Source organism: Amblyomma mixtum, chromosome 6 (assembly GCF_055824585.1).
Source record: "Amblyomma mixtum isolate Tamu chromosome 6, ASM5582458v1, whole genome shotgun sequence".
NCBI lineage: Eukaryota > Metazoa > Arthropoda > Arachnida > Ixodida > Ixodidae > Amblyomma > Amblyomma mixtum.
This window is the reverse complement of record NC_143017.1, coordinates 161,992,132-162,014,145: the sequence shown is the minus strand read 5'-3', so window position 1 is coordinate 162,014,145 and position 22,014 is coordinate 161,992,132. Positions and strand designations below refer to the sequence as shown.

The window sequence follows — 22,014 nt, the reverse complement described above, 5'->3', positions numbered from 1 at the left end:
TCTCTAAAAAATAGCAATTTTCTCTCATGTACTTGGTTGAACACCTAGTTGTAAATCATTGAGCATTATGCATTTGACAGTGTTCAGAGGATGTGCTGTTTGAATGAGTTGTTTGGAGTGTTTGGACAAGAATGTAAGAAGCTCTGAGCAGATCCAAGTAAAACTGGTCACATGTGAAGCATCTTTCAGAAATACAATACAAAATACAAGGGGAGCTTAAAGCATGTTTTCAAGTGCAATTTCTCAATGCTTGATGACCTTAAAGGGTCATTTAGTACAAGTCCAAAGCATTAAGTGCGACTTGCCAGACTTGGTTCAATTAGGACAAGCATAATGGGATCTTAAGCAGCAGCTTCGCGATAATTTGAGCTCTGATAATGCATACTTTCCGTTAATGCAAACACATTTCAGAGTTTTGGCTGACCATATATATTTTAAATGCATTTTAAAGCTCCTTGATCTGTATTGCTGTTTATGTTAGATTCGTTTTATTGAAATTTTTTGTCCTTGCACTATCATCCCCGGTGTTTGCGGTGCCATATGAGCTGAAAATTCAGCCTCTTCAACTGTTAACCTCAGACGTGGTCCAAAGCATGACCGTGTCATGGTCCGGCCTTGTGACATTTTTGTTTTCTGAGCCCTGCTTTCAGCCTGCGGCAATAACTGTCATTGCAATAGTTCCAAAATACTATTTGTATGTATAGATATCCATAAAGCAAATTTCATTTAGCCCTGGATCATATTAGTGTGTCTGGAATTAAAACTTGTGCTGATACAAATAAAAATCTCTGATCCTTTGAAGTTTGGATTAATGAGTCTACTATAAATGTGTTCAGCTAACCATTAACCCACATGCAGTGAAACTGACCACTCTTGTTCATGAGGTGATAGTAACTTTTCTAATTTTGCTTATGAAGTTTAATGCTTTGTTCATTAATAAAATCCAATGTCTTCTCTAAGCCCAGCACTGATTTGCCGTTTCTAATTTTTGTTTGATATGTAGCTACAAATATAGTACCTTTTTGGTCGTTGCCTACTGTCCTCCTCCCCTTCCCCCTCCTACCTGGTGCAATCCCACCCCCCTCCCACCTTTAAAAAAATTCTGCCCTTGGATGTCAGTGCATGTTCAAAAACCCCAGGCGGTTGAAATTATTCAGAAGCCCTCCACTACAGCACCTTTTTCTCTCTGCATGATTGATTTCTCCCTTCTGCACATCTGTCAAGGCGCTGTTCAGGTGTCCACCCAACACTTGATGTTGACAGCCTCAAATATGCACTTTTCGCGTACATTTTCGGTTACCAGAGGGGGGGATGAAAGAGAGGATTGTTACTTGTGGAAGCTTGTTGTGAGAGTGCAAGAGGCATTGTCTTTACAGTGTCTTACACCAAAAAGTGACTGGTTCCACAGATGAGCTGTCTGCACGTACTCATGAGTCGTTCACATACACTTGTTAGTCGTTGCCTGACGGCATATTTGTTTCTTTCCAAACGGTACTTGAGGTGGAGGTGTGGCTGGCTACTAGGGGGACTAGCCTGACAGTCTCTGCTGGCAGTTGTTTCCCATAGCGATGCGATGAAAAAAAAAAGTTACCATTCGTGGCATAGTTCTGTGTTCTTCGTGTGGCGCATAATTACCAAGGATTATAAATGCACCTAACTTTTGTCATCACCACTAGTTGCCCATTTCTGTGTACATAGATATTGGAGAAACCATGAAGCCTCTTTCTATGTTGTCCAGTTTCACCATGGGAAAAATATATATCTTTTAGAGAACACTATGGCACCCCTGTCATCTTTAGAGAAGCAAGCAGAGGACACCTCTTCATGTAGCATTCAGGGCAGCACATAACATAGTGGTGTAGACTGCTACTAACAGCAGTACTTAAATAATACTCAAGCAATACTTATCCAAGAGCATGTTCAGTACTTAATGATTTAGAGCATGTGTAGTAGTACTAGGTTCACATAGGCACATGCCTGCGGCGACATCAGAGTGATAAAGCAAAATCACCAGGCAACCGCAATTTCAACACTAGATACTGCACTCTTGAGTGATGGTCATCGAGGTTCATGGATGTTCTTGTCCATTCATTTTTGCAGCTCTTTCTTCAGGCTGATGTTGAAGGCTGCCACAAGTCAAATTACCTTCCGTGTTAATAAAGTGATCTGTGTGCGACTTGTTTTCATGCTTGTCTCGACTAGTGTTCAGGCATTTTGGGCTGTACACACACACACACACACGTTATTATTAAAAATAAGAGATGTGTATGGTGAAATGTGCTGTTATGCAAAAGATGGATTTAGGAAAAAATGTGAGCATGAGGATTGAACAGCTCGGTGATGTGGCAGTAAGAACTGCTGGGTGAACCTAGGGGCGGGCTTGAGGACACTTGTGTAGCGTCTGAAACAAGATGTACAATATAATGAGTGACTTCACAAAGCTGATAAAGCAGCAGAGTGGCCAACTGTATTGTTTCCCAATAAAGTTTTCAGGATGTTTGTTAAGTTCACCAAAGACAGAATTTTAACCAGCGAGATGAAACAAGGAAGTGTACCAGGGGGGTAGCAGACATTTTATGTTCCGAATTATGAATGCCTGCTGCAGTCATTTTCACACCGACAGAAAAGGTACCAGTCCTGATTTAAAGTGAAGCCACATTTTGTAGTAAAATATATTTGGAGCATTTAGGTGGTTTAGTTTTACCAGTAATTTGTGGCTTTCGCTTTTCAAACATGTTAGTAGTTTCAATTTACAGTCTAGTACTTCGAATTTCCCTTTTAGAAGCTGTGCAGTGCACCCACTCTCGGAAGGTTATTGAATATGGCTTTAATGATGCTTTTGAATTTCCTACCATGCAGGCCTTTGTACTGTTAAATCTCAAGCACTACGTTCAAGTTGTGCGCTTCAAGAACTAAGATACATATACAGTAAAAGCTCGTTAATTCGAACTTCACGGGACCGGGAAAAAAGTTCGAATTATCCGATGTTCGAATTATCGAATGGCCGCGAAAAAACCGACAAGAACCATTTGCATTACGGTATATGTAGGGTATTTACTTGCGTATCGAACCCACTCAAATAATGAAGTTCCATCTTCTGTCCCCGTTTAGGACATACGCAGCTAACTATGCGGAGGAGGTGCTTTTTTTTTTGGCCACATGCTGTGTGCCAAGCCGCCCAGACGCGGTGGCGCATAGTTCGAATTATCCGTAACGGAACCGACTCGCTTTCGAATCAACAGGCTTTTTTATACACAGATCTCTATGGAGCTTGGCCGGACCAAGTAGTGTAGTTCGAATTATCCGAAAATTCGAATTATCGAGTTTTCACTTTAGTACCGTATACACTTGACTAAGGGCCACACTTTTCTGTTCAGTTTTGCAGCTTTATTCCGGGGAAACTACTTTTTTTTGTACCATGGAGTCTGACGCGGTATCTGGTGCCTAGTTTTGGATAACCAAGTTTCTTCACTAGCACTGTCTTCACTACTTAGGTCCAGCTCCTCACCACACTCTCAAATGGTGTTATCTTTGGTTCCATTAGCTGCATTGAAAACTCCTGTTGATTGAAAACTTTCTGCAATGTCCCTGGACAGCGCACGTCAGGAATTCAAAATCCACGAGCAGATGAGCTGCAGTGGTACTCTTCTTAGCCATCCAGTCAGCGTCACTTTGTGGTCAGCTGTTGCCATCCATTTTGAATAAAGGTTTTTGAATTCTGCTTCAAAAGGCACACAACTACGCAGCAGTCTTCATCTGGCAGCTCCTCGGGTGGGGTGCCGTGCAAGAAAATGTCTACACGTATGGAACACATAGTTCCGTTTTGCGTTTTTTTTTTTTTGCATGTTCTTGGAGAGCGGCTCTTAGTCGTCTGTATGTGATATGTACAGGTTCCAAAATTTGCAGGAAAAGTAGAAATTCAATAAATTCGAAAAGTATAGACAGTAGCGGGATGCTGTTTTGCACAGAAATGCACTCGAAGACGTGAGATATTTTTTTCACTGTGAAACATTTTATATCCAGAATAGCTACATTTGTCAGTGACAGGTTGTAATGCTAGAAGTCAGATCAGGTTGTCTTCGAACGCAAAGCCGCAAAAAAAAAAAAAATTTGCCTTAGATGACAACGCATGTGCAGTGTGTAGCAAATCTGTAGAAGTAGTTGAGCATATCTTGCTAGAATGTTCCACTGTCCATTCATTTGTCGAGGCAGGCACAGTGATTTTACTCCACGCCTTAGGGTTTAGATAACAAAGGTTATGGAAATGCATCTGTAGCAGACATCGGTGAACACTTTATTTATTTATTTATTTATTACCTCAAAGGCCCCGGTTGTGGGGCATTACACTTGATGGACTGTTGGCTTAAACTCAGTGCAGTGACCTAAAGATGCTAGTCCAGGAAGTGCGTAAAGTGTTGAAGTGAATAGAATTTGTATTTGAAAGGGGGGAATTTCTAGATAGTGTCTTTGTTTTACAGATATACTGAGCCAAAATATTATTCCAAAAAACAATTGTGGCAATAATATTTTTGTTATTGAAGAAAATCTCCATGTTTTCCTCTGCATATCTCTGAAACCTGCATCATGCTGCTGGAGTGTTGTACTCTTGGAAGTATTGAATTTTTACTTTTTTGTTAGTTTTAGGTCGCCCTATTACATATTCCTGGCTACCTGGCTACGTGCAATGACACTGATAAAATTACTTTTACTCAATGATTTTTTACTCCAAAAAACGTTTGGCTGGCTGTGGTTGTAGCTATGTTTAAAATTGCATAACTTAGAGATGGTGCAATGGTTTTACACATTCTACTAAGGATTATATTTACCAGTTTCATCCTTCTTGGGTATTTGAGGAGAAAGTTAACTAATGCACCAAAAGAAACTAAGCTATTAAAGGTGCACTGAAGAGGATTCTGAACTTGTCTTTTTGCCGCGGGAACTCGATCTACACGTTCCTAGCATTCTTAGAAAGCATCATTGGTGCGAGACAATGCTCTCGGTATGTTTGCGGTGGCTGACGATAGCTGGTGTGCAGCTCGCTTTTACTGCTTTTCCGCTTGTGCCTGATAGCCGCGTGGACAGCACGCTCGTCACGGGGGCGTTTCAGAGCTTTTTGCTCGCCGATGCGGCTTCCACGGCCCCGGCAACGCTCTCTTCAGTTTTCTTATCGCGGCAGCCAGGAACTGCCCGCTAAGCTGCCGCGGTTCGCACCTTCTATCGTCAGGTACCGCAGACATTCCGAGAGAATTATCTCGCACCCGATGACTATCGCTTCATGGCGCTGACGGCAGTCCAGGCCACGCATTCCGTCTTTCGTGTTAAGTCTGTGGGCGGCTGTACAGTGGCATGAAGAAAGGTAAGCACATGCCTTGGAAGTGAATAAACTGCAAGGGATTTCCGAGTATTGAATGTTGTGGAGGCCTGTATTCCACCGGATGCCATTCTCTTGGATGCATTCTAATTAATTTTATTTAGGAAAAACAAAAGAGCCACCAGTTCATTTCTCTTTCATGAGATACATGCCATGGCACATGCCAGTATTTCATGAATATATTTTCCTTCATTCTTCTCTAGTATGCTGTTTGTTGCATGTGCATAAACAAACACTGATTGCAGTTAGCACTGCTTTGTAGCGTACGTTGTGTTTTGTGCCCATTTCTCAAGCAAGTCTTTAGAACTTAGCTGTGACCTCGCGTTGGTTTCTGCTTCCTTGTGATACCCTTGTTGATGCCCAAACTGGTGTGTTTGCTTGAAGCAGTTCACTTTAGACTAATGTTAACTTGGGACTGCTCGTGCTCATCTGTGCCATATGAGGTCTTAGTTTCTTCACCTAAGCTTGCTGTGCACACACATTTATGTGCGTGTATGCGTGCATATGCAGTGTTATCCTGTGTAATTTTTAATTTATTTTTTACAGGCAGAGGTTGGTGGCTTATGTCGTCCATTCCAGCGGGGATCTTCGTCACCTCGTCTTTCGCAACACTGGTGTTGGCCAAAGCCTGTGCAAAGCTTTCAAACTGATGCTCGGCCTTTTGCTCTGTGGCGCACAAAATAGTGCTTGTAGAAGCACAATGTTGCATTTTTCAGGTGGATGCTGGCAACCCAAGTGGTGTTCCCGGTGGTGATATACAAACACCTCATCTCATAAATGGGGGCACAGTTTCATTCTTTATTGTGGGACCTGCCTTCATTTTTCTGAAGTTTTTTTTTTTTGTGCATTTCGTGTTCAATGCAAGTAGGATGAAAGCGTGAAGAATCAAGAGTATGAAGCCTGCATTCTTAGAGGTCTCTCAGAAAGAAGTGATTTTTTTCCTTTTCCCCATCATGTGCTCCCATCTTCGTCACAGCAGTGTTGCAATGACTTGTACTAGAGCCTCAAGTGACCTTTCCAGCTGTGATACAGCAGTGTGTGCAATACTGTGCAGTACTGCTCATATTTGCACATTTTTGTTTTTTCTTCAAGTACATCAGTGGAGGTGTGGTAGGTAGCATAGGGAATAGGAGGACCAGAACTTTGAGCATGTGATCTTTTTGGTAACCACTTTGGCGTCAGCTCGTTTGTTTTGTTGATGTTTGTTCTTAGACTGTTGTATACTCCTCACATCTGCAGCCTTTCGCAAATGAGATTAAGCTGCAAATAAACATTCTAGTGTATTATTGAAGGTTCTGGTATTCATGTCTCATTTACTGTTAACAGTTCAATTCATTCACTTGTTTGGTACCTGCCATGGAGACTCAGTGGTTAGGGCACTCTGCTACTGATCCTGATGGTGTGGGTTTCATCCTCGCCGCGATGGCCGGGTTTCAATGCAGGCTGAACTCAAGGCACTTTTGTACCGTGTAATGTCCCAGGTGGTCAAAATCAATCAGGAGCTCTTCGTGTTGCTTCGGGTCATTAAACTCCATAAACCAAACCGTTTGTTTGGCGTTCTCATACAATAGCACCTATCAGGTGTAGGAAATGAGATCATGCGTGTCACTGAGGTTGAGCTGTCTTTTTGCAACCTCTTACACCTGACTTGCATTCTCTATGATATGAAAATTAGTGCTTTAACCTTTTTTCTTGAACGGCTAGATTATCAACTCATGTTGCTAGATTATCAACTCATGTTGCTAGATTATCAACTCAGGCACTACTGTTATCAACGCCTGTTGTTAACAGTAGTGCCTTTAAGCCTTGCTTCACAGATAGAGCCTGGAACGTTAAATACTATTTCCCATAAATGCTGAAATGCAGCATTATAGAACTTTCCCATCTTGCCGTTCTAGCACAGAAGGGGGGGGAGGAGGGCAGTATAGTGGAGATAGCAGCAGAGATCAGAGGATATGCATGGGAAGCTTTTTGTGCCTAACTACTATGACCAATCGTGTACCGTTCTTTTAAAATGTAGCAGTATGAAGAGGCTGACATCAGTGGGTATTTGGTTCATACTATACATTTTGGCTTGTTGGAAAACAGTTATTACTATTACTCAGATTGCCTACATTTTGTTCTGAGCCCATTTTCTGGTTATTTAGAACCTAAATACCTGCCCATTTTTAGTTATTAGTGCATACGTGGTTATCTGGACTTTGTTCATGAATCTTTAAAGTTGTGTGGGTGTCCTTATCTTACCTACATTATGCAGTCCATTGCATGTTTGGTTTGGTACTGTACAGTACGGTATTGTATGTCTGTTTGTAGTGTCCCAAAGCTGCACCTGGGCTGAGAGAGACTAGTGGGGAGCCCCGGATAAATTCCGACCTCATGGGGTTCTTTCACATGCTCTGACGTCGCATAGCACAAGGGCATTCTTGTGCTTTGCCTCTATCAAAATGCCGCCACCGCGTCCTTGGACTCTGCAGTTCAAAGCCATGGTGACAAAGCCACCATGGTGGGTCAATCATAGGCTCTAAGGGCCTTTGCATGCACTGTGTTCAGGGCGACAGAGATCAGGGACAATAACACTAAAGCTATTACACGCTCCCCAACTCTATGACAGTTGAAGGGACTATGCAGTAGACTACCTTTCAGACGAACTTGAAGGGACCAGAAAATTTGTTTGCCTTATCAAAAGTTCATCTGGATAGTAGCGCCCCTAAAAAACATAAGTTAGCATGCTAGGTGTGTCCATAAACAGGCTACATGAAAACAATGAATAAAATGGCCTTTCATTGAAAGGATAATTACAAATAGAGGTTTATTGCACTATGCATGAATTAAACTGAAGAATGAGAGCATGAAACCAACTCGCATTATCTTGCTTGAAAATGGCATTGGAGTAGTTTCCTGTTTTCACTTTTTTTTTTCTCACTGTAACCCACAGCGGTTGCTATTTGTGCGTGCATCACATCACTTTAATTTCCTTAAAGACCCCTTGCGGGGTGTTGCATAAGGGGTGGGTTTTTATGAAGTGCAGGCGTTCACTGTATGGCACTGTATGGTTCTATGGCTCGGCGTTCACTGCAGTCATGAACGTTCCAGGGCAGGTGATGGCAGCGATATCATGGGAAAGGCAGTTCCAGTCAGCTGCTACTCGGCAAAAAAATGAATTGGAGAAAACAGTAGTACGGGCACGTGGGCGCAAAACTTGAAGAGGGTGACTGATGCGATGTGATCTGCGCGGCGCAGATGTATGGTTCTTGTCTGAGTGGCGAATAAAAAAACTTGTGAAATAAGACGAGACTGACAGTGCGACGGCCAGCAGAAAGATTAGATAGACCTGATTGCAATTTTAGAGATGATATGCTAACGTCGTATGAATACGAGGAATGAATGAATCTGGTGTCTCTGTTCTGCACAGCTTCGAGGGCGTTTGTTAGATATGCTTGGTGAGGGTTCCAGATGGATGCGAATTCCAGATTAGTTCTGATGAGTGAAACGTGTGCTTGTAGTCTTACATGTTGAGGGGCATCCCGCAGGTGACGTTTCAAGAAGCCAAGTGTTTTATTAGCTGATGATATCAGGCTAGTGACATGCAGACGCCAGGATACATCATTAGAAATGGTGATACCTAAGTATTTGTACGCCGCTGCGGTGGCTCAGTGGGTATGGTGCTCGGCTGCTGACCCGAAAGACGCGGGTTCGATCCCGGCCGCGGCGGTCGAATTTCTTTGGAGGAGAAATTCTAGAGGCCCGTGTACTGTGCGATGTCAGTACACGTTAAAGAACCCCAGGTGGTCGAAATTTCCGGAGCCCTCCACTACGGCTTCTCTCATAGCCTTAGTTGCTTTGGGACGTTAAACCTCATAAACCAAACCTTGTACGACTGGACGAGGTCGACAGAGTTAGAAATTGTGTACTGGAAAACGAAAGGATTTCGGCGGCGGTGAAAAGACATATACTTACATTTGTTAGGATTGAGTGTCATCAGCCACTGCAAACACCAATTTTGCACATGGTTTTGTAGCGAAAGCTACACTACTCTAGCTGGAATGCATTCTGCCATGGGCCTCTCATGGCTAGTGTTGCTATGCACATATAATTAGCCATAAGTGGACAACCTTTGACCTCGAACTTTGACTTTCAGCTTTGACCTTGAACATTGACACTAAATTTTGATCTTGCAAAGAGAAACTTATCTTAATCATGCTTATGTAGATTTCGCTATGTGAAACTCGGTTCGGCAGAGTTGAACCGCTGCCAAATTTTTTTTTACGATTTTTGCTTTCCATCCTGCTGTGAACTCTTCAAAGATGACCAGCAGGGTAGCGTCTCTCTCACTCCTTCTGCAGCATAGCTGTCACCAACTCCTCGAGCAGGCACACTACGCGTTTTTTCGTGCACCGCAATGCAGTGCGCACGTCGCCGATATCTGGCCACCTCTGTGTCGTCGCGATAGCGCGTGTTGCGACGCCGCATCAGTTGAAAATGTGGCCCCGAATCTTTTTAAGTCGCAAGTCAACGAGCGAATGCACTTTGCACATACGCGCCTTTTGGTATGCGGGAGGCAACGCGCGGCGCGCGCGTGATGCACAGATCTGACCATGTTATATCTCTGCGCCAGCGCGAGCGCGATAGTTCTCTGCATTTTCCGCACCGGCAAGAAAGCTTCGCCCCAATACAGCGCGCTCCCACAAGACTGCTAATCCAGTTTTTCGTGGGGGTGCGCTTTCTTATGTAGGAGCATTTTCTGTATTCTGTCTCTTTCACAGCGCCACGCTGACGCCCCGTGAGTGCTCTCGCGCGTGGTCGCCCATGGTTCGGTGTCGCTGCGAGAGTTCATTTAACCGAAGTACTAGCGAAACAGTTCGTCTTAAGCGGATTTTTTGTACATTAGGTCCTATAGAAAACCGACCAAAATGGTCTAGTGTTCATTTTATCCGAGAACTCGTTATACTGAAGATACTCAGCTTAAAGTCGCAAAGTTATCGCTTAATTTGCATTCGTGACATGCATGCGCCCATTACCAGTCTCTAACAATATGTATGCCCTGATAATACCTTTCACTTCTTAAAAAAATAGCCTGAAGTGTCTGAATATGCATCTTATGTTCCCAGTCCGATTGTGATTAATGGTACGGCAGACGTCGCTTTAGGGCCCATGGCTAAAGTCGCGTCAACATATGCACGGCATGCTGCTTGCTTCGCGAGCATGGAGCTAAACCTTCGCGACTTTCAGAGAGCTGAAAAGATAAGTCAGCCCATTCTTACATCTCCTCACAAATTGTTACATCTCCTCACTCCCTCCTACGTCTGTGTGCGCTATTCCCTTTATGCCCCTAACCGACAGGGTCACCGTATTCTAAAATTCTCTAATATTTAGAATAAGCTTTTAGTTTAAAAGGCGGTATTTATTTGGCATAGTAATTTAACCGGTGGCAAACGTCAGAAAACATGCAAGAGACGTTAAATAGCACGCAGGTTAATGAACTTACACTTACTCTAGGGCGCCTAATTTAGTACAGTTAGATTTTTAAAAAAATTCTTGCCGGAGCGCGCACGCAGCCGCACATTGGCCACAGGCACACGTCACTGGGCACCTCATACCTGGACGGGAGCGCCGAGCATCGATCTCGTCTTACCTTTCTTGCGTGTCCTCTTAGATTACACTTTCCGGGGTTTAAAGGACCACCTCACCCTATAGCCTTCTTCAAAGACACAGAGCTATTGATATTTTAACAGCTTCTGCGCAGGCCTCACGATGAATTTGCTTGTGCCAAAAGTCTATCGGCTTTTGTGAAAATAAAAAGTTTATAACTCGATTCTTGCATTATTTTTAACAAGGTTCGGCTTGGCGGAGCCGCAAAGGCAGAGACATAAGCAGAGTCACAGATTTGAAGCACAACACGTAAACATGCGAATATACTATATTACACACACATTTACACAATTTTTTTAATTGGCACACTAACTTTTCTAAGACATCACATATGACACATACGAAATGTAAAAGGCAGTCCAGAATGTTGCTATGCGAGATAGCTATCCACTCGTACCGCCATATGCTGCAACACAGTTTCGCTCGGATGTTTTGGGGCTATTGTTCCGAAACGTTCGGCAAGCACATTCGAAACATTTCTCGACATGTTGCCCATGGCCAGAGTGTGGGGCCACATAGCCCTATTTTGATGTTATGAAAGAACAATTTCGCCCTTCGATCGCTCATCGTCAGTGACCGCCTTGGCCTCTTCGAGTCGAAGAAGCACTTAGCCACTGTGACCATCACCTAAGCACTATACATCGACATGACTAGGTTCACCAATGCCCTTTGCACTTGTCGCATTGGCACTTCTGCAGAAAAAAAAACAAAGAGCATACATCATTGAGCAACGCAGAAATGACATTGGCCATGTCTCAAGACAGCGCTTGGCAACAAAGGTATTGTCCTTGCGAGCACCGTTTACACATGTCTCATCTTCACAATATATATCATTATTTCCCGCGATTGCCCACATAGAGGTGTGAACGTATGAGGTCAGCAAGGAACCTATATTTCTCAGTTAACATGAATGAACTTACATGCACATTAATCTGGAATCGTTGCTCTAGTCGGTGGAGTAATCCGGACGTCGTTTGGAGTCGCAATTGGGGAGCCAGATGGACCCGCCGACTCTGTGAACCGCAACACATTGAAGCCGTTGCTTTCTAATCTACTCATGACCGATGTCTTCTTAAGTCCTTGCAGGTGGCGCCTTAGTTCGTGGAAACACGTTATCTCCCTTCACGTCAAGTCGGTATCGTGTAAATCAGCTGTCATTCTTACTGCCTTATCGCTGTCAGTATACTGTGTGTATACACATGCAAAACATTTCTTCCTGCTGCCTTGCAAGTTTTCTAGCGTCATGTCTCCAACGTCTGGCATTGCGGCCACCTGAACACCGGTTAAATACTATGCACCCATGAGTTCCTCCACTTTTACGTACACTTGCAGCCTCCGTGTGAAGCACGTGCATTGGTACTCAGAGCGTGCCTAGCTTTCATGCCCTGTGCTCTCATGGTACATGCACAAGTGGCACTACGGCTGCGCAGTACCACACGTGTATCTTAGAATGTACTATACACACAGAGATGGTTGCAAACCACTACAAAAGCTGCGCAGCTCGTTGTTTGAGATCATTCGTCTTTGCCGGCACAATATGCATAGCTAAAAGTGCATATACTGTTTGCAAGATGGTATGATATGCCGGTCCACCCTGAACAATATAGATCCTGTGATCATTTCTCATACTGGCCAGCGTTAAACTATGCGGCTGTTCCCATGCCGGCTGTGGCCCAAGAAGAGATTAATACTGCTTTCAGCTGATGTACGGCATTGGACTAGATAAACGTATGCGGCACATACGTGAACCATATTGCGTAGCAGCTAGACAGCAGATGATAGTACGATGGACGAGTTTGCCATGACAGACTCATGTCCTGTCTTTTCCGCGTTGTTCGATAGCTTGTGCAAGCCTTGAGGTGCAAGTCGAGCAGCAATAATCACATTAACACGTTAAATGCAAGCTAGAATCGATAGCCAGCTGTACAGGAACAGGTCAATGTTCACGGCATCACACAGTAGCGGAAAACCAATCAGACGAGGTCTTGTGGGCGGTGAGGTATCCCTGCTGTTGTGCACGTTTGCAGCAGTGAACAGCTTCACGAAGCTCCGAAGTGAGAACCTGATGAAACACTCTAGAGGGGGCTGTAGTAACCAGCTCCTGTTTGGAATCTACTTGAATAACACCATCTGTCGGGCTAGTTGGTTGCGATCCATATGTATCAGCAGCGTGAACACCACACAGGAAGAAGCGCTCTTTACCTTCTTCTCCTTCTTCTTCCTGTGTGGTGTTCGCGCTGCTGATACATATGGAATCTACTGTAGTAACTGATGCTCTTCTTGATTCATTTGCACAGGCGCCCACAATAAACAGCACTGAACAATCTGAAACGCGTTTCAATTCTTGCGTTTGCGCACAGGCGACTGCTCTGGTGCACTTTGGTCGGCGTAGCTCGAGTTGCCTGCACTCGTGGTCACAGCGATCCGCCGCCCAGTCGTGAAAGGCGCAATGCGGGTTTGGTCATTTCATTCACAACTTGTGGTACGTGACCCGAGTGGCACACAGCGCCCCGCAGGCGCTGGCCAAGGCTGCGCCGTACATGATGACGGTGGGCGAACCGCCGAAGACGCGCACCATCTGGCCGGCGCAGAGCGACAGGAGCAGCTGAGCCGGGAACATCATGCTGCTCACAAGCGCGATGTCCGTGCCCAGGCCACGCCGAGACCAGTCGGTGCCTCCCTCCACCTGCGGCACAGAGTGGGCCGTAATGAGGACAAAGACGCCACAGCCGTGCTGGCCGCATTTCTGTGGAGGCTTCTCTTCACATTGCCCCACTATGGTAGTATTATTGTGAAGTCTCGCGCTATCCCAATAGGCATGAAAAGAACTATGGGGGCACTTTGGCAGTCTAAAGTGCGCTAGGCGAAAGCCTTTGCCGCGTTACTTCGACGAACCACCTGGCGCGGAATCGCTACACCACTTGGGAGCCATCCTCCTCTACTAGCTGCCGCACACCGACTGACGACGGAGCAGCGCTCGACGCTGCCTCGCCGACAGCTCCACCTGTCGACGATGATGACGTCACCTTTTGGCAGCTGCGCTCGTCGATGAGTCACCCCATGCGCCGGATGTAACGCCGGACGGACGGACGGACGGACGGGAGAATGATCCATTAAAGGCTTTCGCCTTAAAAACTTCCTTGGACGTCTCGCGGACGTTTAGGACGTCCGCGGGATTTCCAGGGGAGTTTCAGTGTCTGTTCAGATGCTTAGCCCGAAGTTTAAAGCGCGGCGTGCTTACCATTCGCGAGCTGTGGTAGTGGGCCACCAGGATGAAAGGCATGGTGAACTGTGTGGCATACAGGAGCCCCGCTGAGGGAGACACGGTCAGCACGGCCGCCTTGGTGCGGCTCATCGCCAGTATAGCCACGCCCACGGTGTAGGCAGCCTGACCCAGGACGTACACCGGCTTGGCACCTGCAACGCACGGAATAGAGAGTTGATATACATGCTCCTCTCCTGTGGCGCATTGTCTTCGTAACGTTCCTAGTTTATTCATAGCAGCTAGGAAACCACGCATAAGGTGCAAAGCGCACGGCGTATTGCTGCGCTGTTCACAGAGTGCACGCCCAGCACTACGCTTTGTTGTATCGCCATGGGCGTCCGGAGGGGGGGGGGGGGGGGGGGGGCAAGGGGGGGCGGCTGCACCCCCCTGGAAAATCACTCACTCGAACCGTGAGTGATGGCCGCACGCCAGGGGCGGTGGTGCGCTCAGCCAAAAGGGTAAAAGCAGCCCCGCTTCGACGCTTGGTCACATCTGCAAAATGCCGCGTCCGGGCGCGCGTCGTTCCGCCGTTTTCAAACCACGCCACCGCCAGCTCTGCTGAAGGACGACCTGTTGCAGACATGCAGCGGCACCGGCGAGCATGTGTTTCGAGCCGTCTTGAGATGGGTGTCTGTTTCTTTGATCTCTAGAGAGATAGCGACACGGAGGCAGACAGTGCACAGGGCACAGGTGGTGGTGGTGGTAGTGGTTTATTTAAAAAATAAAAATAAAAAGTGAAGCAAAAGAGTGTTGCCGGCCGCGGCAATTGCTATCTAATATCTTAAGCACCCGAGCTGCAGCCGGCGGAAACGAAAGGGAAAGGGAGAGGATAGTGAGGAGAAGTATAGAGGGGAGCGACAGCGAGAAAGGACAGGGGAGAGCTTTGTACACTATTTACAAAATACAAAAGTAATCAAGTTCGCGCCGCTCGCGCGCTAAGAGGGCACAGGTCGCTCGCTAGAATCAGGATACGTTCGTACGCCGGCCACCGATGAATTCTTGAGGGGGGAAGGACAAATCAGCCGTGTCCACCCCCGCTTTGTCGGGCTGCTCAGGGGCAAGCGGGCGACGAGTTGGCGCCGCCGCCGCTCGCTGTCTCCTCCGATCCACGGGAGAGCTCAGTGCGGTAGAAGCGCCGCTTTCAGAACCTTCGGCAAAGGGGATTAGCTGCTTTTGTTCACGGCGACGCAGTCTCCAGAGGCGCCCCCACACCAGCGTTCCTTGCGTCTTCTCCGAAAACCAGCGCCTTTGGTCAACGCAGCCCGATGGCGCCTGCCTGACTCGCCTGTCACCTCTGGCTGGGCCTCAAATCACAACAGCGCCCATGTACTGTGCGTGTCAGTGCATGGTAAAGAGACCCAGGTGGTCGACATTATCCGAAACTCTGTACTACTCCGTCCCTTATAGCCTGAGTCGTTTTGGGGCTCTGAACCCCATAAAAGCACAAAAACAAATTTTCCGACCGAATTAGTTGCGGGTGTCCCTTCCCCTCGGAAGTCGCGCGGCGTTCCTTACACCCCAAAAGTGCGCATTCGTGGATATTGTGGCAAGTAAGCCCTTGCACATGTGCGCGCCTCTGTGTTTGTGCTTCGGTGTTTTTAGTGGCGGGTTGTCAACGAAGGTGAGAACAACCAAGACAGCGGACGAGAAAACGACGAGCGGCGAGCAGTGTGTGTGCGGTTGCTCGACTGTGCGGATGCGCGAGCAAGATGGAGCGAGGTGTATGAAGCTGCGAGCGTGCATTTATCTTGTAAATAAGTTTTCGTTGTATATAGTCAACTTTTGTTTTCAACGTACTCGTTCAACCATTTTTCCAATCAATATATATGATGACTGTGCACTGAGAGCGTGTAATGAAGCACAGAAATGAATTTATCACCCTTGTAACTACGCAATTCGCCCAGAAAATCCGAGGCGCCTACAGTTGCTGTTCAAGGAAGACTGACTGAGTGACTGTAGTTGCGTGTTTGTGAACATATTGCGCTGTGTGCTGGTCATCAATTCGGGTGAATCGAGAACCCGTATGCAGTAAGACTGAGCACTTCGAGTATTGATAGTATCTTTTTGCATTTTTATTAATTTTAATTGTTTCTTTGTTGATAAACTCCAATGTATCTCTACAATCCGCGCTTTAATTTGCTGCTTGTAATTTTCTTTCATGTGTGTATTTTACTTATTTTTTATTTATATATAAATAAATAAATTTACTCCGCAAATAGTGCCTTTTCGCTACGAATATACCCCCCCCCCCCCCCCCTCCGGCGCCAACAACCAATGGGCCCCCCCCTGAAAAAAATTCTGCGGACGCCCTTGTGTATCGCTCTTAGCTAAGGCCGCCGCTCTTAGCAGCGGCTTGACAGTGCGTCAGCACTTTCCGCAGCGACGCGGCGGCCTTTCACTTCGCCACGGTCAACGGGCACGCTACAATTGCTCGAAACGCCGTTGAGAGCGCTGTAATTTGGTAGCGCACGAGCGTAGTCACATATTTTTCATATTTCGTGGGCTTTCTTTAGATGCCTGAAAAAAGGACCCCGTAAGAGATACGACGCAACTGGATCGGTTGCTTATAAACCTGCTCTACAAACTAACGCAACGATCTTGGCATTAAAATGAATATTTGAAAATTTGCATTATTCATCTTAGTTAACTAAATAAGCGCAATAAAAATATTCTAAGGAGCGCCACATGATGGCGAACAATGCGTCGTTGGCTTCAGCGGGCTGCGGCTTACCGCTTTTTTTAAATCATTGGTTCAAGTTACGTGAACCACCCTGTATGTCATGACAAGCCTTCCCTTCCTTTGTCTGCTTAGAGGAATGCATGCAATTCCTTAACTAGCTTCCACATCTACATCTGGGCACCAGTATGTAGCTACGTTTTATTGCTTAAAGACACGTGTGGGTCTTGAGGTAATAAAATGAAATCGCAACGGCGCGGCGGAAAAGGACGGAGACAGGAATGGCCTGTCTATTTCAATCTCTCGCGCCATTGAAAAAAAAAATAGTCAAACGCCTCTGCTACGAAATTACCAGTTTAACGAAAGAGAGATCTTGGTCCGGGTGGTGTCCAATATTCTAATAGTATGTTGTGAACGCCACTGCAACAAAAGCTTGTCAAGAAATAAAGGAGCACGCATGCACGTCCGTTATACACAAAAACGTCATTTTTCAGTCGGGCAAAAGCCACGTCCACCACTAAGGGCAGTGGCCAATGAAATCATGGCGCCACGGCGAGCAAGCGCAGAAAGGAAGGGGCGTGCGGGCATGCGTACGTGCGTACATGCGTGCGTGCGTGCGTGCGTGCGTGAGACTGATCCACGAGCGGCAAAGGAGTCTTTGCGGGCAGGCGAAGCGCCAGGGCTCCTAATTTCAGTGCCCACCGAAACGCTCCTCTGCGGCCGTCGAGATTCTCCTCTCTCACCTCGAACTTCAGTGCCTATAAACAGCTAGGATACACTACCCCAGACACTGTCTGGACTTTCCTGTCTGTAAGGTCCATGATTGACGACCCAATACACTGTCGGGTTTAGCAACATGAAGTCCGGCATAGTTGCGAAATCCTTGAGGCGCAATTAAAAAAAAAAGTTTACCGACCTCGTTCGCTAACTGTATTCCGCTCCTGCCCTAACCAAGGTTGGTTTCTGTCAAGATGCCAATCATACTGTAATGGGGACCATATATTTAGTGCGATCGTTATAACGAACGGAAGTTTATAACGAACCCCCTACCCGGCTCGAGTCTGTCATTGACCACCCATCAACGAGCAGAGTTCATTAATATCACATCTAGCAAAAACGAGGGTGCATTTATTCTTATTTACTTCAGTGCACGACTGCTCAGCGCATGCAGCTGCAGTTAACTGTCCGCTATTAATGTTACAATGCATTTTTTTAAGCCGTTTGTTTTTTTTCTCCCTTCCTTTATATCAAGTCTCACTTCCCTTCTCGGCAACGATGTGTGTTTCACCCAATTAGTTTGTAAATAAAGGAGCTGGTGCTGATGAGGCGTCGCTTTCACGTACCGAAGCGGTGAACGAGCCTCTCGATGATCATGGAGTAGAGCGCGCAGGTGACGGAATCGACGGCCAGGCCAAAGCAGCCCAGCCGCACACCGCTCTGATAGAGGCGGTAGGACTCGGTGCCCATGGGCGCCACGGGGTCTCCGCCGTACACGACCGCGCCCACGAAGTCCGTGAGGAAGAGCGAGTAGCTCACCAGCGACATCCAGCAGAGCAGGTTGGTCAGGCACAACACCATCATGGACCTGCAGCCGGCGGAGTCCATTTACTAGATCATACGTCGATGTAGTTCTTTGTTTATTAATTCGTTGTCCACGCATGTGCAGGCGTGCTACAGTTACTCCTATACAACCGCGCTTTCATGTCAGCGTCGCGATGTGGTAACACTATAGTGACTAAATGTGCCGCTGTTCAACTTGGTCATTCACCCCGAGGAATGCACTCAGCAAAATAGCTGAAACTAAAACCTAGCTTAACTTCATGTAAGGCAAAAAGACAAGATGTTTTCTTCGTTTTAACACGAGTGCATGAAAAGTATCATGCAACAGGCAAACGTGGCGCTAGATTAAGTTGGTAAGAAAATTTTCATGTTTAATTTGTAACCGAGTTGCAATTTTTGTTTTCGAACGACAGTAACGTTTGCTTAAAATGCGCCGTTTTCGGTTGAGGATGTATAAACAAGAGCAGTCTTCAAGAAAAGTAGCAGAACAACTGACCTGGGCATGTAAACGATGGAAAGGAGGTAGGCCTTCATTGTTGGTGCCTCCTCATCGTCCTTGCCCTTCACTTCGGACTTCACCTGTCTGTTGGATTCCCGCTTTCCGAGTTCCATTGTGTCCGTATCCTCACCCCCACTGCAGTCCTCGTTCGCAAACCTTTGATATTCTCCGCCTCCCTCTTGCTCGAAGCAGCCGGCCGCCGTTGCTGCCCTGACGACGTGCAGCGGCATCTCGCGGAAGCTGGTGAGGGTCACAAAGATGCAGACCACGAAGAAGGTGCCGACGATCCCGAACACGGTCTTGACGTGTCCGCCGAGAGTAGCTCCGACCGTCGTACTTTCCCAGTCGATGCCTCCCATGACGTAGCCGACCGCACCCGACAGGCCCGAGAGGACGGTGAATGTCGACAGTGCCCGCGCGTGGTCTGACGCCACGGTGACGTCCAGGACATAGCTCCTGGATGGGGACTGACAGGCGTCGCAGCACATGTCGAGGAACACGAAGCCCACGATGGTGAACGCAATGCCCCATGTGGCCGATTGGACATTACCGTCGTTCTGAGGAGCGACGGTCGAGTTCCTGAAAACAAAAACAAAGAAAAATGATCTGAAGTAGCTTGAAGCTTTGCCCTCAAATGGAGCCATCATATCTTTCTAAGAGACAGTGCACTGGGACATTACTAGAAATTTTTGTTGACAACAAAATATAGCGATGAGATGAATTGATACAAAAATGCGTTTGGTTTTATGGCACATAGACAATTGAGGCCATCATGCGCCAAGCTCATGGTATAGGATATTTTTCTGCAGTTTTATAGAAATGTGAAAAATCGTCAGTGGTGTAGAGGGACTAAAACGTTAATACTACCGAGTGACCTAGCTGATAGAGAAATGTGGACTTTTATGCTGCAGAAGATGTTAGCCTCACTTGCTGCTGCACACGGTGGAAATATGCGATAGAACGCGATGGAGAATAGTCGGGCAAAACGGTTGTTCGAAATGTGGGCCGCCTTGAATTGGTACCGCTCGTGCATTGATTTGCGATTGCATAGTCCTTTTGTGGTTGTGCACTGCATAGGTACGACACGGCGATGTAGGCAAAGAAGCCAGCACTTTATCCATGAAAGAAGTGGCGGTAAACAGTGGCCCCGTGTAACAATCGCGTTCAGTCAAAGCCCTTACCCGTTATCAGCCACCGCGACATTCTCGCCGAGAGGAACTGCGACGGTCGGGTTGTCCCCAAGGGCGATGCCAATGTCCTGGCCGTTGGGCACTAGCACCAGTCCGACCATCATTCCCAGCGAGAGGAGCAGAATGAAGGGTCTCCGGCGACCCATGCGCGAAGTGCACGTGTCGCTCATCGAGCCCAGCAGCGGCGTAATGAAGAAGCCAAGCGCTGGGCTCAGACACAAGGTGAGCGCCACGAACGAAATGGGCACCCCGAGCCCCAGCAGGATGGGGCCGATGAACGCCGTCTCGGCGGCGTAGCACAGCTCGATGCCACACACGGCGCCGCTCAGCATCACCAACTCCCATGTCTTTTTCTTGCGAAAAATGTGCGAGTACTTGCTCGGGATGTCGGCCACGCCCAGCGGAGTCTGGTCGCTGGAGCCCATGATGTGTCTCGGTCTATCGGGATCTCAGAGTAACGTCATGCTGCGACCTGAAAGAGCAACTATAATGTAACACCCTGCACTTTCTATGAATTCATACGTTTAAACTGAGAAATCTGCATACAATAGAAACATAATGATAGAGAGAGAGAGAAAGAGAGAACTTTACGGCTACGCAGCACAAGGCGCCGAGGATATCCTGTGCCAATGTAACGCGCTTCTTCATATGTAACGGGCATCCATCGATAATTGATGACTGGTTTATGATTTATGTGGGTTTAAAATCCGAAAGCGACTCAGTCTATGAGGGACGCCGTAGTGAAGGGCTCCGGAAATTTCTACCACCCGGGGTTCTTTAACATGCACTGACATCGAACAGTGCACGGGCCTATAGAATTTGGCCTCCATCTAAATTCGACAGCCGCGGCCGGGATCGAACACGCGCCGTAATCACTGAGCTACCACGGTGGCGTGAGCACCATTAAATGCTGTAATAAAATTTAGAAGCGCTGTTTCACCGTATGGCCAAATTAAGAAAATATCATCAATGAAACGTTTATAGTAAAGTGGTTTGTGATCACATTCTGCAAGAAAGACCTTCTTTAAGACGGCCATGAAGAATTAGGCCCTATTACACACGCGCGCGCGCGCGCACACGCACGCACGCACCCAGACCCTGAAACTTTTCAAAAGAAGAATTTTATTCATTAGAAACACTCAGCAAACGAACAGCTGTTGTCGTTAAACCCGCTGTTAAGAGTGGACAACGTGGTCCTGAGAGCCGGGTGTGTCTCATCGCAAAGCAAGGGATATGACGAGGCCTGGCGCCGGCGGCAGAAGCATAGACGACGACGGCCGGGGCTGTTGCTCTCCAAATCACCTAACCGATCGAAGGACGCTGTCTACCACGGGCCTGGGAGAAATTACTGTCAAACGAGTGTCGTCGTTAGGCAACGATGTGGCGAGAACTTGGGACAGCAGCAGCAACGCTGGAAGCAGAGATGCACATGAAGCACGGCGGACAGCGGTATACGTTGGCCGAGTCGGCCTTCGGCTCACCGAACGGGATGATGCTACGCAAGGTCACGCTGAGCGAGGCTGCTAATTGAAAGACGCTGTGTCGAAGGGGTCTCGTGCTTCGGCCATCCGGCGGGGGAGTTCGAGAAGGTTCAACCACCTGCGAGGAGTCTGCGGGATTCTGCTTTCCCACGGAGGCAACGCACAGAACACTTGCGGCAGTGGTCAAGGTGACGCATCTGTGTTTGATGACTGTCTTCCCCTTCTCATCCCCCGAGCTGTGAGAGAGCGAGAGAGCTTCAGCACCGCCCCGTGCCGTGGGTGGTACCGCCAGCGTCATCAATGGCCCATCCGATTGGACAAC

At 47.1% G+C, this 22,014-nt stretch overlaps 2 protein-coding genes across 9 annotated transcripts in view; one reads left to right on the top strand and one right to left on the bottom strand.

Moving 5' to 3' along the window:
- Positions 1–6,662, top strand: part of Gk1 (Glycerol kinase 1) — a 29,964-nt gene extending 23,302 nt beyond the window's left edge. For 3 of the 4 annotated variants that reach the window (XM_089549970.1, XM_089549969.1, XM_089549968.1), the window contains one exon: positions 5,922–6,662. In XM_089549970.1, coding sequence (XP_089406096.1) covers positions 5,922–6,021 — 100 coding nt within the window. In that variant the 3' untranslated portion in view covers positions 6,022–6,662. Of the gene's footprint in view, positions 1–2,100; positions 2,177–5,921 lie in introns of those variants that run through there. The other variant, XM_089549971.1, reaches the window with a different exon arrangement.
- Positions 6,663–11,302: 4,640 nt separating this feature from the next.
- The window catches only part of LOC149341025 (membrane-associated transporter protein-like), a 52,791-nt gene continuing 42,079 nt past the window's right edge, over positions 11,303–22,014 (bottom strand). For all 5 annotated transcript variants that reach the window (XM_089549965.1, XM_089549967.1, XM_089549964.1 and 2 more), the window contains 5 exons: positions 20,203–20,683; positions 19,019–19,600; positions 18,306–18,547; positions 14,262–14,437; positions 11,303–13,706 (listed from right to left, as the gene is read on the bottom strand). In XM_089549965.1, the coding sequence (XP_089406091.1) occupies positions 13,491–13,706; positions 14,262–14,437; positions 18,306–18,547; positions 19,019–19,600; positions 20,203–20,636 (1,650 nt within the window). In that variant the 5' untranslated portion in view covers positions 20,637–20,683 and the 3' untranslated portion in view covers positions 11,303–13,490. The remainder of the gene's footprint in view (positions 13,707–14,261; positions 14,438–18,305; positions 18,548–19,018; positions 19,601–20,202; positions 20,684–22,014) is intronic.